At 39.7% G+C, this 18,078-nt stretch overlaps 2 protein-coding genes across 5 annotated transcripts in view; both read right to left on the reverse strand.

Moving 5' to 3' along the window:
* The window catches only part of ccdc149a (coiled-coil domain containing 149a), a 107,150-nt gene extending 99,133 nt beyond the window's left edge, over positions 1-8,017 (reverse strand). For 2 of the 3 annotated variants that reach the window (NM_001006020.2, NM_001430977.1), the window contains exons 1-7: positions 7,845-8,008; positions 5,857-6,018; positions 5,656-5,694; positions 2,788-2,895; positions 2,492-2,608; positions 1,335-1,507; positions 22-94 (exon numbers count right to left, since the gene is read on the reverse strand). In NM_001006020.2, the coding sequence (NP_001006020.2) occupies positions 22-94; positions 1,335-1,507; positions 2,492-2,608; positions 2,788-2,895; positions 5,656-5,694; positions 5,857-6,018; positions 7,845-7,895 (723 nt within the window). In that variant the 5' untranslated portion in view covers positions 7,896-8,008. Of the gene's footprint in view, positions 1-21; positions 95-1,334; positions 1,508-2,491; positions 2,609-2,787; positions 2,896-5,655; positions 5,695-5,856; positions 6,019-7,844 lie in introns of all 3 variants that reach the window. The other variant, XR_015944682.1, reaches the window with a different exon arrangement.
* Positions 8,018-8,433: 416 nt separating this feature from the next.
* LOC100334396 (uncharacterized) lies at positions 8,434-17,199 on the reverse strand. Of its 2 annotated transcripts, XM_087262402.1 has the most exons (7): positions 17,059-17,199; positions 12,473-14,417; positions 12,234-12,397; positions 10,500-10,720; positions 9,990-10,119; positions 9,499-9,599; positions 8,434-9,321 (listed from the first exon to the last, which is right to left on the reverse strand). In XM_087262402.1, the coding sequence occupies exons 2-7, from the start codon at positions 14,397-14,399 to the stop codon at positions 9,198-9,200; spliced, it is 2,667 nt and encodes an 888-aa protein (XP_087118528.1). In that variant the 5' UTR covers positions 14,400-14,417; positions 17,059-17,199; the 3' UTR covers positions 8,434-9,197. The 2 variants fall into 2 exon arrangements, with proteins under 2 accessions (XP_087118528.1, XP_087118529.1); XM_087262403.1 differs by lacking the exon at positions 17,059-17,199 and having other exon boundaries at positions 12,473-13,252.
* Between the last annotated feature and the right edge of the window lie 879 nt (positions 17,200-18,078).

The raw sequence follows: 18,078 nt of genomic DNA on the forward strand, positions 1-18,078 counted from the left end.
AAGCTGACCTCTCAGTCTTACCTTATATTTCTGTATGTTACTCTTTAACAGGCTGACCTCCTCCTGAACTTGTTTTAATCGCTCATGCAAGTACCTGCAGGGCAAAAATATTAAATTCAGGTTTTACATGATATATACACACACACACAAGGAAATGGACACTAGAACCAGACAACGAAGAGCAAGACAATGGACATGGACACAAAGACCAGGCAACGTAGAGAAAGACCAAGAAGATGAAGACTAAGACCAGACAAAGAAGAGACAGACCAAGAAAATGAAGATAGAGACTGAGAAAGACATTGGACATGGAGACAAAGACCAAGAAGGTGAAGACTAAGACCAGCCAACGTAGAGAAAGACCAAGGAGATGGAGACTAAGACCAGTCAAGAAAGAGCAAGAAGAGGGAGAATAAGACCAGACGACGAAGAGAAAGACCAAGAAGATGCAAACGAAGAACATGAAAACTAGGACCAGACAACGTAGAAGAAAGACCAAGAAGATGGAAATGGACATTAAGACCAGACAACGAAGAGAAAGACCAAAAAGATGGAGATCGAGACTAAGACCCAGAAGATGAAGACGAAGATAGAGATGAAGAGACAAACCATGAAAATGAAGATGGAGACTAAGACCAGACAACGAAGAGAAAGACCAAAAAGATGAAAATGAAGACTGGAGATGAAGACTAAGACCAGATGACGGACTAAGACCAGATGACGAAGAGAAAGACCAAAACCAAGGAGACTATGAAGAAGCCTACAAGGACAAAGACCAAGATGAAAACTAAGACCAAATGACCAACACCAAGTAGACTACGATGATGACAAAGACCAAGATGAACACTAAGACCAGACCATGAAGAGAAAGACCAAGACTAATACCAGACTATAAAGAATTCATCGCGATTGCAAGAGGTCGCGATCTCCAGCAGTTGATCTTCTTGCATTCACCTGATTTGTTGACAAATGGGTTGCGAATGCATTTTTTGGCAGTTCATGGGTTCTTCACTGGGCCTTTTCCCAGAAACTTTCCAAAGACGTCTGTTTCTCACTCATTTTGTTAAATTTGGAAGCTCAAGCAAGCGAGATGTAACCGAGATAATATGTTCACTTTTCAAAATAAAATACTTTTCAAAATAAAAGCTCGTTCAGATTTAGAAAATAAATAAAACGGAAATTATTAATGGTTTGTTGTGCGGCCAATAGATACACAGACCGTAGCCCGGTGGTTGAGGACCACTGCTATAACCTACGTGAACAGGCATTTTGAATAACTGTAACTACTGCAGTGTAGAGCATTCAGTGATGTAAATCTGAAAATCAACACTGACTTGTTTTCCATGCAGAGAGCATCCACATCGATGATGCGCTTCTCCTGTCCACCCAGAATGTGGTTCAGCTCTAGGTTGAGGCGTTCAGATTTCTCCTTAAAAACAGTCCTTTCTGCCTTCACATCCTGCAGCTCATCACTCAGCGTCTTCAGAGTGTGCTCAAGCTCTTCTCTCTGAAAGCAAATACCAGTGAATATTGCAACACAATCTCACGCCAATTTCTATCTTTTTAGATTTAGTAGCTAAGTCTATACGATCTGTTCTACCTTTTAGAATATGGCCTAGAGCAACGTCTGCTGTTAAACACTAGCCTAGAGCGCCGTCTGCTGCTAAACACTAGAGGGCCATCTGCTGTAAAAACCAGTCTAGAGCACCGTCTGCTGTTAAACACTAGCCTAGAGCTCCATCTGCTTTACGAGCTAGTCTAGAGTGCCGTCTGCTGTTAAACACTAGCCTAGAGCACCATCTGCTGTTAAAACACTAGCCTAGAGCGCCATCTACTGTTAAACACTAGCCTAGAACGCTGTCTGCTGTTAAACACTAGCCTAGAGCGTCCTCTGCTGTTAAACACTAGCCTAGAGCACCGTCTGCTGTTAAACACTAGCCTAGAGCTCCATCTGCTTTACAAGCTAGTCTAGAGTGCCGCTTGCTGTTAAACACTAGCCTAGAGCCCCGTCTGCTGTTAAACACTAGCCTAGATCTCCATCTGCTTTACAAGCTAGTCTAGAGTGCCGCTTGCTGTTAAACACTAGCCTAGAGCCCCGTCTGCTGTTAAACACTAGCCTAGAGCGCCGTCTGCTGTTTAACACTAGCCTAGAGCGCCATCTGCTGTTAACACTAGTTTAGAGCGCCATTTGCTTTACAAGCTAGTCTAGAGCGCCATCTGCTGTTAAACACTAGCCTAGAGCGCCATCTACAGTTAAACACTAGCCTAGAGCGCCATCTACAGTTAAACACTAGCCTAGAGCGCCATCTGCTGTTAAACACTAGCCTAGAGCGCCATCTGCTGTTAAACACTAGCCTAGAGCGCCATCTGCTGTTAAACACTAGCCTAGAGCGCCATCTGCTGTTAAACACTAGCCTAGAGCGCCATCTGCTGTTAAACACAGATAAGTGCAATAAAGAGTATTCAATTGTGATGAAACCTAAAGTCGCACATGTAAAGCCGCTTTCTCCAGCTGCCGGACCAGATCCTCGCGCTCATGGGCTGGAAAATGTCTGATGCCGACTTCATCATCTCCAAGCCTCTGTTTTGTGATAGTCATCCTTAACAGCTACGAAGAGAACATGAAATAAGGGAATGATTCCACTTTCTGGAACTTTCTTAAAAGTCTTTCTAATCTTAGTTTATAGTCTTTTATTTCTGTTTTAGCTCTTAAGAATTTGTATGCAACTGAATGTATAAAAAACGTCTGCACATGCTGTTATGGGATATCAGTACCACAGATGTTACCTTATTGTCTCCCTGAGTCTCGCTGAGTCTCTGCGTCACTTCCTTTACCTCTTCAGCAAGCTGTTTATTTCTCTCCCTCGAATCCATCAGCAACTGAGCCAAATTCACCTGAGAGAAAGAAAAAGCAGAAAACTTAAAGACTGCTTTAATTCTAGACTAAATAAAACAAATATGACTTTCTCCGGAAGACAAAAGTATACCTGGCAGCCAGGCCGGACACCACACACTAGCTGATTGGTGGAGAGGAGACAGAGTGATGAAGCCAATTATGATATGGGGAGGGTTAAGGCTGATTAATACTTCTGCGTCAAACGCCGGCGTATGCTACGGCGCTAACGCATAGCCCTTCGCCGTGGCCGTCGCCGTCACTGACGTGCACCTCTCAAAAAATGTAACTACACGTCGCAACGACGCGTAGCGTAAGCTCTGTGATTGGTCGGCTTGGTAGCGCTGTCGAGTCTGGGCGGGACCGAGAGCTGCGTGAATGGTGCGAGCCTGATGGAGCGATTGTTTACAAAAGTGGAGTCCCGTGAAGGAGCTCCGGATGGAAAGTTTTGTTTTGTGTTTACCTCATAGTTAAAGTTGTTGCACGTCCGCTGGTTCCTTCCTAAAAATGAGCGAGTTTGAGCCACTTGTACATCCTGGAAGTGTTCAGGAAAAGCAAAAAAGCAGCAAAGAAACTCGACACAGAGGAACATTTACACCTCACTGCCAACTAGCGTTTCGGAAGTGTTATTGCAGACCGACAGAGACAGCGCGCAGAAGTATAAATGCACAGCCAAGCGCGTGCATGCGCCGTGGGTTAAGCCGGTCACCTGACGCAGAAGTATAAATCAGGCTGTAGGTTGGCCATGATGGGGCCAGTGGGGAAATTTGGCCAGGGTTAAACTACTTCTCTTTTTTAAAGGAGATACTGGGATTGTTAACAGTCCAGTCACTATACTAGGGCATTAGGACACACATAGGCTACGTTCACATTGCAGGCAAATGTGGCATGAATCTGATTTTTTTCCCCCTCATGTGACTCAGGTGAACAGCCCAAACCGCATGGAATCTGATCTTTTCAGGTCAGATCTGTGCCACTTTCATATGTGGTCTTAAATCAGACACAGATCTGATGTTTTGCAATGCGACCGCAGTGTGAACCGTTACGTCGGATTTCATGTGACTTTTACATTATCTTTGAGCGACACGCGTCATCATTCTGTGCTGCAGACATCATCTACCCCTCAGCAGCACAGTAGAACAGCACACAGGGCGATTACTGCACCACAGAAAGTTGGTTGTTCATGTTGAAAAAGATTTTAAAGGCAAAACTGCCGCTTGTTAACTAATCTGGTTAACGATTGAGGCACGGGTTGATTGCGAAGTCGAAAAGTGTCGTGGGTGTTGTGGATAGGGGATTCGGGTGCAAAGGAGGAAGAACTTTTTCTCAGAGAGGAAAAAAAGGGCAGGTGCTCGAGCACCCAAACCGCCCTTCGGCACGTGTCTGCTGTTTATAACGAAGTAAAATTAAATAACTCCGCAAACGGAGATAAACCAACTCCGCCTTCACAGCTCAGTCTGCGGCTGCTCATTAACCCTTGATGAGTTCACTACACCGGTGATCAGAGCGTCACGCACATCGATTGTCATAAATCACAAATGATCAATATTTTTATATCACAGGAGACTCATTTAAGGTCTCAAATGCCTAAATACACAGTTGTAGCAGAACAATCATTTACACTTCATGAATTATACCACAATTGTCTGTAAAAAGGGTAATATTCATATAAGCATGATCTGACAACGTGCTTACTCATTCAGCACAAACGTGTGCGAATAATTTTGTGCTCTCTGTAACGCACTTTTGCACATGCGGGTCTGTTTAGGACTATGATCTGTTCACACTGTAAATCTGATATAGGCCACATTTATAAGAGCAGTGGAAACAGCCATGCAAAAAAATCAGATCAGTCACTTTCACTTCTTTTAGACGAGTTCATATCTGTCAGCGTTTGTCAATGATGTTTGCAGTTTGGCAGATATTATTATATATAATGCTGTATTTCCACGAGGCTCGCGGAGCAGCAGTAACTTCACGCTTCCTCCGAGTCGGTGTTTACTCTGGGTCAGCTGGTGCACCAGATCCGGGTTTGTGCAGCAGTGAATCAGCATAATGATCATATTATTAATATTAGTTATTATATATAATATTATTAATATTAGTTATTATAATATTAATTAATATTGGACTGAGGATTTTTTTACAATAATTTATAAATCAATGTGCAATAAAAAGGTTTAATATTTTTATTATTATTATTTAGAGAGGCACTGTTCATGCCGAAATACACAGTAGTTGTAGCAGAACAATCATTTACACTTCATGAATTACACCACGATTGTCTGTGAAAAGGGTAATAATCATATAAGCATGATCTGACAAGGTGCTCACTCATGCAGAACACACGTGTGCATAATTAGACATTTTGTGCTCTCCGTAATGCACTTTTGCACATGCGGGTCAGTTTAGGACCGTGATCTGTTCACACTGTAAATCTGATATAGGCCACATTTATAAGAGCAGTGTGAACAGCCATGCAAAAAAATCAGATCTGAGAAAAAATCAGATTTGAGCCTTGCAGTGTGAACATAGCCACAGACTGCAGGTTGGGCGCCCCCTGCTAGCCTCACTGACACCACTTCTGGCAGCAAACTAGCTTTCCCATGTGGTCTCCCATCCAGGTGCTGACCGGGCACAGCCCTGCTTAACTTCAGTAAGCGACCATGTGAGAGGTGCAGAGACCTGGCTACCGGCATGTTGTGATATGAACATTTGTAGTATTTCAATATATTGCGCTATCCTAATATAAATCAACTGACCTGATTGCGTTTTTCTGGGGGAAGTGAAGATTCACCGTCCTGAAACACAATAGTTAAAATGAACTACAAAGCTATTAAATACTTGACATTGCATGTGCAACTTGACATTTCTGATCCTACGATGTGATTATTGCAGATCCACACATTACTGAAACTATATATTTTGCAGCCCTAATGTATAGTACGCCTTTAGATGCGCACAATTAGCTCTCTGTATTTCTTCTTCAAGCTCTGGTGTGTCTCCCGAAGCTGGTTGGCCATCAGCTTGTATTGGTCTCTCTCCTGCTGACAGGTGTCCAGCTCTTTGGACAGAATGAGAAGAGCATCTTTCTTGCTCTCCAGCTTACGCTTGCATATCAAGAACTGCAGAAACAAAGATTATAATATCTAAGTTATTGAGTGCGAGTAAACGGTGATTCAAATTGAATTTTTGTGAGAACTATCTCTTTAAGGCAGGCAAACTCGGTTCTAGAGGGCCGGGGTCCTGCAAAGTTTAGTTCCAACCCCATCAGATACACATAGGCTAGCTAATCAAGCTCTCACTAGGCTTTCTGGAAACATCCTTGCAGGTGTGTTGAGGCAAGTTGAAGCTAAAATCTGCAGGACACCGGCCCTCCAGGACTGAGTTTGGACACCCCTGCTTTAAAGCATCAAAATATAGAATACATTACATCAAAAATAATACAACATTGTCTTTAAAACAACAAATATAGACTGTAGATGCCAGGGGTTCCCAAACTTTTCAGCCTGCGACCCCCAATATGACGATGCCAGTGACTCGCGACCCCCAATATCCTGGCTATGAATACAGAAACCTTGCATGCAATGTCACACACACACCAATACACCCAGGGATATTCTTCGTTTAATGTCAGTGTGGTAAATGGGCCAGAAACTTTAACCTGGTGTTATAAAATCAATCTGCTGCATCTGACGCTATTGCTGTGTCTTTAATATAATGTAATTACTACTGGGGTCGCAATCCAATAGAACTATTAACTATAAGCTACTATAGTAACTATATAGTAATTATAAACGACTATATTTTTTCTCTTCTGTAGGTTATGGATAAAATATGGTCATTCTTATATGATTTAATAATAATAAATAGATTTTTTTTAAATAACCAGGCGACCCCCCTTCATTGTCCCGCGACCCCTCGAGGGGTCCCGACCCCCACTTTGAGAACCCCTGGTATATGCTATGGTGATACGACAACTATAGTCATACAAACCAATTAACAAATACACAATACATTCATTTAATAGTAAATTACTATCGAGAATCGAAATATACCATTGTTCACAGTCAAGTAAGTAGCACTAATGATATTTGCAAGTATGTCAAGTCATTCTTGCATGTGATTTCAGACCGAATATTCAAAGTAGTACCATAGTAAACAATATAGGAGCGTGTCACAAGTAGTCTGTGAAGGAATGTGCGAATATAAAACCAACTTAATCTCAGTCTAAATATTCACATTCAGACTTTCTCCTTAATAATATAATTTAATCAAAATATTATTTGCCAATTTGCTAAATAGTGAAATCATATTAGCAGCAAATGATATGGAAATACAACACTGTTCACAGTGAAATTAATAGTGCCAATGATGTTTTCAAGTCATCCTAACATGTGATTTCAGAACGAATATTTAAAGTACCATAGTAAACAACATAGGGAGCATGTTACAAGTAGTCACTAAAGAAATGTGCTGATATAAAGCCAATTTTACCTCAATCTAAATATTGAGGTGAAGTTGGTTTTATATTCACACATATAAGGACATTCTTTAATAATATAACTTCACAAAAATATTATTAGCAAATTCTAGCAAATGACTATCAAAATACAACATTGTTCAGTGTCAAATAAATAGTGCTAATGTAGATTTTACGTCATATTTACATGGCATTTTACACCGAATATTCAAAGTACCATAGTAAACAATGTAGGGAGCGTATTGTCACTGAATGAATGTGCGAATCGGAATATAATACCAACTTCAATCTAAATTATGACCATGTTCATTACAAAACACTGAAACAAACTGCCTAAAACTTGTAACAAAAACTATTTAACATTATGTTGTGTATTGTTCAGGTGTTCTGGCAGTGATGCAGTGCCATATGGGAACAGCCATAATCATCATAACCATCATCATGGTTTTTAAGTAAGGCAACACTCACCTCACTAACTAAACCTTGCCAGTCACTTTCACTTCTTTTAGACGAGTTCATTTCTGCCAGCGTTTGTCAATGATTTTGCAGTTTGGCAGATATTATTATATATAATGCTGTATTTCCACGAGGCTCGCGGAGCGGCTGTAACTTCACGCTTCCTCCGAGTCGGTGTTTACTCTGGGTCAGCTGGTGCACCAGATCCGGGTTTGTGCAGCAGTGAATCAGTATAATGATCATATTATTAATATTAGTGCGGGCCTGCATGAGTGAATGAGGATTTTTTTTACAATAATTTATCAATCAATGTGCAATTAAAAGGTTTAATATTTTTATTATTATTATTTATAGAGGCATTGTTCACATTCAACCACTAGATGGCGAACACGGAACGTAATGGCGTTGCTTTGTTCATTGTTTTAAATCAGAATGATCATAACCTGCTTTTGCTTATTTCCCCAGTAAAGTTCTTAATCTTTTTATTATGTAATGGTCAAAGAAGTTTTACAGTTTGTAAACATTTAAAACACAGAACGCATAATTATGTCTGTTTTCACAGACTAAATTCAATTGCCAAAAAAAATTCACCACCAAACAGTGCAAGTTGTAAAATATTGTAACGTGTTTATTTACACAGTTCAAATAAACAGTAAGGGTCAGAATTGACGTACAGAAAGGACATTTGCACAGCATTTGCTTTTAGTGACCATGCAAACTGAATGACACCATCAAATTATAACAAACATGATGGAAGGATGAAAAACTTGGTTAAGGACAACTGCATAGAAATAAACACCCTCAAGAACACTGAGTGCAATAATAATCAGTCAGGATAATATTGTTAATTAAATTTGCAGACTTTAAGTTTTAAAGTCTGCATAGGGGCAGTCCCATAAGTCCCAAAGGGGGTGAGGTTTAATATTTGCACTCCTCCTCTCATCTTTCACTTACAGTATACCAGCTGTTGGAGGGGCGTGGTTAAGCATATTTCACCCAATCCATCAAACTGACATCATCAGAGAAAGATTTCTGTTCCAAAACACAGGCAAATTGTCAAGTTTTGATTAAAGATTACCAAAATCAAACTGTTTTTCAAATCGCACTGATTAACCGTTCACCATAAGAATAACAACAATATGCATTACTAAAATTATAGCATTGAGAAATTTGATTTCATGCTGACTTTAAACTATACAACACAGATATGCAATACAGCATGCTTAGAAACCAACATGACATTAAAATGTTTGAATAAACATGGTTTTCCAAGCCAAAAATTCAATGAAACGTTTAAAAAATAGTAGAAAAGCTCTCTGCAATTCAAAATAATTCAATTTTATAGCACAAATATATTCATGATGTTTAACTGATGTCCATAGAGACACTTTCTCTGGAGTTCCAGCCTCTCTCTTTGGCCAACTTGTACACACTCACAAAAAGATCAGGAAATAAAACCAGCGGACTGTTTTTAGCTGCATCTGCTTTACTGTAAAGATAGTGACACAAGAACAACATGATTATTGTGCAATAGCATTAAAGAAATAACTTTCTTTGACTGTTGATGGCAATTAAACGATTATTTCTTTACATATGTTCTACTTTGCATTGTGAACACAGTTTGCCATTAGCCAGCAGTCTATTGTAATCTTTTCCTTTAACTTACTGATGCCCATATAAGTTGCGTATGAAACGCAGCAGGCCCAGCATATTCTCAGGATAGGCTCCCCTCTTTTTTTCTAGTTCCTGGACAAGTTCAGATGGGAACTGAAAAAATAATAGAGCAAGGTCAATTATATGCCTTAATCTGGATAATAATAGCAGGTTTCTAAAGCAATTGATTTAACTTTTGTTTTAGGTTGCTCCTACTTGTCTGATGAAAACAGAAATAACTGCAGGACTAATTCAATAGTATATGGATGCAGCCTTTATGATGCAAGCTGAGATTGCATCACTCAGCGATGCAATCTCAGACACAATGCACTCAATGGAGCTAGTGACGTCACTGTGACGGGTAGGGTTACGGGTGGGGTTAGGTAAGCACATTAAAAAGCAATGGATGCAGCTCAGATTGCACTGCACCAGGTCTGCATACAGACCTCTCTTGACAAATTACTTTATATGTGTAATCATAAATGATAAAGAGTACACACTTACTTTAGACTTCCATTCAGCAAAGCTTTTTCCTTCTGTGCATTTTGATATGGCATCAATGAGCTCCTTGTTTGCCTTACGATTTTTTTCAGCCTCGTTTTCACTCCCCAGTATTTTCAGATACCGCACTTTCCTGAAAGTATTTCAGAAACATACATCAGCTACATCATCTAGAGCTCCATCCTGACCACTATATCATCCCTATAGTGTTGCTAATGTGCCTTTGTGACACCATCCACATTACAATGAAAAAATTACTGTAAGCCAGGGGTGTCCACACTCGGTGCTGGAGGGCCCGTGTCCTGGAGAGTTTAGGTGTGTTGAAGTAAATTGGAGCTAAAGTCAGTAGGACACCGGCCCTCCAGGACCGACTTTGGACAGCCCTGCTGTAAGCAGACATTGTTTTTGTTTAAAAGGAACATTAAGATTAATATCTCATGGATAGTCTGGGCATATTAATTCAAGTCTAATATTGTATTTCACCTGTCAGATGTTATCAAGATCGTATTCTACCTTTCATCAGTCCAGAAGAAGGGGTGTGCAAGGCTCTGCTCCACAGTTGGCCTCTTGTTAGGATTTCCATCGATCATCCACTCAACAAGATCCTTCGCCAAATCATCATCCAGATGTTCCAGTGAGTATCTTCCTCGTAAAATATTGCCTTCACAGTCCACATCTTCACCAAATGGATGGTGTCCTCCAGAAAGAATGTAGTACACTAACATCCCAGCAACCTTCAAATAGGTGGAAATGTTACCACTAATGGGTTTGTCTGTGTTGTGTTCAGTTATAGTTTTTTTTTATATTGAAACCAGAATAAACAGAACTTTATTAATTTCCCAGATAAAAAAATTATATTGCTTGATTTTCATATAGAGCAGGGGGTTAAACTCATTTTCTCTCAAGGATCTCTTCAGCATTATGGTTTCCAGAACAAACTGTTAAATAATGGTCACTTTATTTCATTATAACATATTAAAGTACCTCTCAATGAACTGCCACCTTATTGTGGTAGAATGGTTTGAGCATCTGAATAATCCTAGGAGCTATTTTGTCCTAGGTGACAGGTCAAACTAAGTGTGGTTCGAAAAACCTTTATGAGTTAAACTAAATTGAGGACTGTGACGTTGCCTGGCACAGTTCAACTGGGGCTCCCCACTGGAGCCAGGACTGGAGTTGGGGCTAAAAGGAGGGAGATGGGACAATCTTCCTGTAGACCCTTAACCTGCAGTAGGAGGTGTAAGGGGCCAGTGCAATGTGGATTGGGCAGTGGTCAAAGGTGAAAGGAGAAACCCTCTTGTTCAGAAGGAGCAATGCGGGTTTCAGCTTTGTTGTGACCAATTGACTAGCTTTTTGCCCTCTTTAGGGTGCTTGAGGGTTCTGTCCAGTCCACATGTGCTTTGTGAACTTGGTGAATGTCTCGCATGGGGGGGGGGGGGGGGCTCTGGAAGTATGGAGTGTTTGTTAAGGACTGTCTGGTCTCTGTATGACCAGAGCAGTACTTTGACTTGCAGTGCCAGCAATACGTCACTCTTGTTCCCAGTACCCAGACATGTTGGGTTGGAATGATTGTAGTTCGCAGACCACAGTATTTCTTCTCTTCTATTTGTAGATGATGTTCTACTGTTTGCTCTATAAGACCTGGACCTTCAGCATGCATTGGACAATGTGCCTGTCTGTTGTGGTAAAGAAGGAGCTGAGTCCAAAGGCAAAGCTCTCAATTTACCAGTCAATCTACATTCCCACTCTGACCTATAGTTATGAATTTTGGGTCATGAGAAAAAGGAGAAGATCTCAATTACAAGCTGCTGAAATAAGCTTCCTTCGCAGGGTGGTAGGGTGCACCCTTAGAGATAGGGTGATGAGCCACTGAGTAGAGCCACTGCTCCATCACATTAAGAGAAGCAAATAGGTAACTCAGGCATCTGTTTTGGATGTTGGTTTGGAGTTGTTTTGGGCTTGTCCTTCCAGGAAGAGGTTCAATGGCACCTCTGCAGCTGTTAGCACCCTAAGTTATTATTTTTTTTTTTGACTCTATGTGAATATTATATAATTTTCAACTATATGGCAAAATATTTTTTTAACTTAACTATTGGCTTGGCATTAGGGCGGCACCAAGAGGAGGAACTGATGGCACCACAGTTTAATCATTGGTTGACCAATATCTTTTTAAAGGATAAAACCAAAAAACAAATGAACAGCAAATGAACTAAATACACTTTGATTTAATTGGCTTAAATAACACACCTGAATGTCGGAGCTCCTCTTGTACCCGGTGTTGATCTTCTTATTTATGGACTCCTTTGCCTTCCAACATCTAGTTCCAGCAATACTTGTTTGTAATGTGGTTTCACCCTGTTTCAAACGGCGACTTATTCCAAAATCAGCCAATCTGGCCTTTCCTTGTATGTCTATAACAAATGAAAGGAGCTAAATTATTTTAAGGGAATATTTTTTTGTCATTTAATTTATTTTTTAATTCCTACCAATCAGCACATTCTGGGGTTTGATGTCTCGATGGAGGACTTTGGTTTGTGGGTCGTGTAAAACCTGTAAGCTGCACAGAACCTCCTTCACCAGCTTCTCCAGAACCAAAGTTCTCTCATCCTTGTCTTCTGGTAAATGATCTTGGATATACTCCTCCAGTGTGTACTCACAAAGCTGAAGAACAAGGTATCCAAAATGATCATCTTCTGCAAAGTCCACATATCGCACAATGGATTGACTTTCAAGTTCTGGAAGTCGTAGAAATTCCTCCTCATTTTTAAGAACTTGGTAATTAAACTTAACCATTCGTTTCACAGCCACCTCTGTGCCGTCATCCCTCAATCCAAGGAAAACTTGAGTCCCATCACTTCCATTGGCAATCAGAAATTCAGGATCAAGAACAAGAGTAAGACTTGGTAACCTATGTATGTTGTTTATATCCATGTTAGCTAGCTTCTCAAGCTTAGGCCTCCAACGATGGCTGATTTTATGCCACTTTCTTGGCATCACAGTTGACTGTATGAATGGCTGAACACTTGAGTTTGATTCCTCAATGGATGCCTCTACTGCATATGGTTGTTCTTTATCTTGAAGCTCAGTTTCTTGTGATCCCGCCTCTTGATTGACTTTTTTCTTCTTCCTCCTCCTCTTTTTCCTGCGTGTTGATAGAGCAGCGGTTTCCTCACATAAACTCTCCACTGCGCTTGAACCTACTGGATGTCTCAGTGATTCATCCAACTTTTGCAGCTTCTTTTTCATGGCTTCGTCCATCCCTGTCTCTGCTTTGAGGAGTACTGTTTCCGGAACTGGAGACAATCCACTCAATGCAACAAGTTCAGGAGCAAAGTCATTTAAATACACAAACAGCCCATAGGTCATCAATCTAATCAGGCTTGAGTAATTTGAATGTGTGAGAGGCAACAGACTTTTGCTTAACTTCTCATAGACAGAATGGTTTTGTCTCTGCTCAGACGTCTTCTGCATCATGACATTAAGTATCTTCAGTACCAGATGATTGATTAATTCTCCTTGAGTGTTTTCAAAGGGCTGAAGACTGTTCGTTAGAATTGGCACAAGTTCACTGAAAACCTGAGGAGACACACTTTCACTGACACACAAAGCAAAAGATAAGCAGGTCAGTAGATGAACACAGTATTCCTGAGAGATTTTTGGGAAGCGCTTGATGGCTCCTTCAATGTATCTGTCTGCACTCTTTGTGTCTTTTAACCACTTGATGGCGCTCTGACGATACTGCTCATCACCTAGACCAAAAGGACCAAAATACATCTCAAAAAGATTGATATGCATAAAAGGTTGCTCTTGAAGAAAATGTTCCTTATAGATTCTGTGAACTTCTGTCGGCTTTTTCGGTAGTATATCACAAAAAGTAGAGAAAAACTGATGTACTTTTTTAAACTCTTCATTGTGTGAAGATATTTCACTAATCATTCTCTCCACTTTTTTGTCAACATCTGGATTTTTCCCATGGTTTCTTTCAGGTGATGCTCCAGCTTCTATAAGTGCCTTCACAATGTCTTCACGTCCATTATCAACAGCACATTGCAGTGGAGTAAAAATTAGCAATCTGTGTCCATTGGGATCAGCTTTTGCTGCAAGTAATCTTTTTACAATACTCAGAGGAACTCCAGCTGTAAAAGCTGCATAATGTAGAGGAGTGTGTCCATTTGTTGACTGTTTGTTAGGATCAGCCGATTCTCCAAGCAGATAAGTGCAGATTTCTTCCTTTGTCCAAAAAACTGCCGCAGTTAATAGTGTAACATCATCATTCCACTCCTCAGAAGGGTACAGTCCATTAATATCTCTGCCTCTTAATACTTTGCGAAGTCTTTCTTGCTTATTCTCTTTGATGCATTTTATTAGAGGGTCTGTTTTTCTAGGTACTGGGAACAAGAATTCCATGGCCATTCAAATGGGCTTTACTATCTGTGAAAAAAAACAATTAAAAGCCAATGCAACAAACCATCAATGACAGAAAAATATAAATAGTACTAAACTATTTTTTGTTTTTGACAAACTGATGGGGAACCAGGATAGACTAACACCCCGTGTGAATGTGTCAACGATTCCCATTCACTTTGAATGAGTGTGGTCAGCCGTTGCTGAACTGCATTGTGGATCCGTCGGCGCCGATTTAGAGGGATTGTTCGCTGCAGAAGTTGGGACTTGCTCAACTTTTCAAGCGCCGATGGAAGCGTCAGCCAATCAGATCACTTTATGCAAATACACCAGCTAGACAGTGGGGTATTGGTGACTCAATTTCATAGGCTGATGCTGCTATGACTATCACGTCAGCCCCAACTTCAGACACGCCTTCAGTCAAGCGTTGACACTGAAGCCCCATGTGAATGGGGCGTAAGCATAGTCACTGACATGAAGGAGAGTGTAGTCCTTTGTTCGCAATGAGGGCGGACTTTGGCTGCGTCCGAAATCGCCCACTACTTAGTAGGTACTGCATTTGAATTTAAATGTACCACTCGGCCGTTAGAAAAGTACGTTCTATATAGTATGAATGTACTATTTACTACAATGTATTACATCCACCATTTTGTCATGGTCACGTGACCTACCTGCGTCAGTTGGGCCGCTTCACTTCCATTCATGAGTTCTCTCACGAGGCATCATGGGATGGCGCAGCGTGAATGGAATCCGCACTTTAGAATCTCGCCGGAAGTAGTAAGTCATCCGGGTACTTCTCGCATACTGATTTTTAAATTCTATGAATTCGGACACACTACTCAGCTTGCATATTGATTTTAGCGTACTATATAGTATGGAAGTTCACGGTTTTGGACGCAAACACTGTGTGCAGGTTGGAGCAGGCCCCGATTGGCTAATCGGGAGGACTGGGAGAATTCCCGGTGGGCCGGTCCGTTTTTTGGCCACGAGGGCCGGTGTCCCTAGCTCCAGAATCTGTTGCTCTCAGCAGTCACACTTTTTAAATTAATTTATTTATTTACTTGACCACAGTCTTCTTATTCATTATTTTACCGCAGCTCTGCTCTTTTTATATATAACCAGCCTGCAGGTTAATGCTGACTCAGATGAGCCACCTCTCAATAATCAGCTGTTGTGGTCCAGTGGTTAGCATGTTAGATTACGATGCTGCTGACCCGGGTTTGATCCTTGTCAGAGTAAATTTTTTTTTTTTTTCATTTTTATTGTTAAGACATATAATACTGTTAGGGTTGTTGAACATTTGAAGTTCTAAAGCAGCTGTTTTCTCAAAAAAAAAAAAAGACGTGATAGTGTATTTAAAAACTGAATTGGAATGACTTTATTTTAATATAGTCAGTCGTGAACTGAGGTGGGCCTGTCTGAGGCTTGAAACTCCAGGGCTGAAAAAGAGTCCCATTCCGGCGCTGGGTTGGAGTGATGCTTTATGGTGCTGGGGTAATGGTCATGATGACGTGCAGGTGTGGGACTAATCAGTATGCAGGTGTCGGTGATCGGGATGACTAAGGTGACTGATGAAGGGGAGAACCTGGCATGGCTGTGACAATATAATTTAAACAATATTTTTTTCTATCTCCAGCTACAGTAACTATATGTTGTTGTAGTTTTATTGTGACATGTTTAACCAGCAAGAGCATAAAAATATGTGATGATGGGTTTGTAATAGTCACATTTACTGTACATATGAACTTGTTTTCATGAATTTCTGTTTGACCAACTTTTCCTTTTCCCACCATCATTTCTTTTCATCTGCAGCCTATCACATTTTTCTTTTAGTTGCTTTTTCTTTGTATTTTTTTTTAATTTCAGTGATCCAGTCTAACCTGACCTGGGCTTAACACTGTAGAGGTGGTGCTAAAAAATAAAGAAAATTTACATATTGTTACATAACATAAAAACATAATGTTTACTTTTTCAGCTGTATTAAACTTTTCATATGTTACTGTTAATACAACTTCTAATGCCCACTACAAAATAAGACATTTCTAAATTAATAAAATGCATTAATTTGAGAAAATCAGGCAGTTATTATTATTATTATTATTATTATTATTATTATTATTATGCACATATAGGCTTTATTAAATACTTTTTAATTTACAGTGTATTAAGTTCATGCAGTTTATAAAACTATTTCCAAATAAGTTCATTTTCTACATTAGCCAAGCTGCTCACCAGAAGCATATTAGATCTACAATTGGCCAATTCCACCATAATTTTAGTTGTTTATTGTGCACTTTTGTGTTGGAATATTACTGTTTATTTTACGATGAAAGAAAGTCGGAGGAAAAATCATTTAGAAAAACTTAGAGGATCATTGTTTGGCTTTAGGTTAGTGTATACCAGTCTTTAGACATTAAGAGCATGTCTAGATTGGCTATCTGCAGTGTTGATATCGTGAATCATGAGCTAGCCTACAAAAAAAGATGCATAAGGGTCTAGTGATCAAATCTGTGTTCTCCTTGCATTAAAATAATATTCAGCAATTAAAACACATCTGTTAAACAGAGCAACATTTAAAACAAACAGTATTAGAAACAAGAAACTGCACTCTATATTAACTTAAATAATAATTAATAATAATAACATCATAAATAAATAGGCTACTTACAAGAGTTTATTAGCCGACTTGTACTATAGTAGACTTTCTTCAGCCACGATCTTCAGCCCCTTGTCTTTGTTGTTCTGAGCTTACCTGGCAGAACAGGTCATTCTACTCTACATGATCACCTGAGCTAGCAGGAAATTATTTGGTAATACTGTACACTACACGAGGCACTAACTATTACACAAGGCAATAGAATTGATGTTACCTCCAAAAACACCAAATAAATATGCAATGTTCAGTTTCAAAGGAGCATTTATAAATGGAATTTTCATGTAAATTAATTATAAACTATAGAATTAATCACGAACCCACCTTTTTTTTTGCTTATTTGCTTTTTTATCATATATATATATATATATATATATATATATATATATATATATATATATATATATATATATATATATATATATATATATATATATATATAATGATGTTTAAAAGAGCAAGGAATTTTTCACAGTATTTCCTATAATATATCTCGTATCTGGAGAAAGTTTTTTTTTGTTTTAATTTATCTAGAATAACGTCAGTTAAATTATTATAAGGTCAATATTATTCAATTCAATTCATCTTTATTTCTCTAGCGCTGTAGATTGTATGTAGATTGAATGTAGATTGTCAAAGCAGTTTAACATCTAGTAAAATGAAAGTGTAGTCCAGTTTTCAGAGTTGAAGTTCAGTTTAGTTCAGTTCAGTGTGGTTTAATATTCACTGCTGAAAGCCCAAACACTGAAGAGCAAATCCATCGATCGCAGCTCCACAAGTCCCAAACCACGCAAGCCAGTGGCGATAGCGGCAAGGAACAAACTTTACTAATTGACGAAAGTGAAGGAAAAAACCGAGCTGCAGTCTAGGTGGTCCGAGGCTGGAGAACGCTGGAAATCCAGCGTGGAGAACTGCAGAGTAGGTCACCGGTGGGTGATTAGGCTGGCCCACAGGATCAATGCAGGGACTGTCACTGTTGTCTTTCCCTATACTACAAGGGGGCCTTAAAGCTGCACTATAAAGAAAATCTTGGTT

Source organism: Danio rerio, chromosome 7 (genome assembly GCF_052040795.2).
Source record: "Danio rerio strain M-AB ecotype USA chromosome 7, GRCz13ab, whole genome shotgun sequence".
Taxonomy (NCBI): Eukaryota; Metazoa; Chordata; class Actinopteri; order Cypriniformes; family Danionidae; genus Danio; species Danio rerio.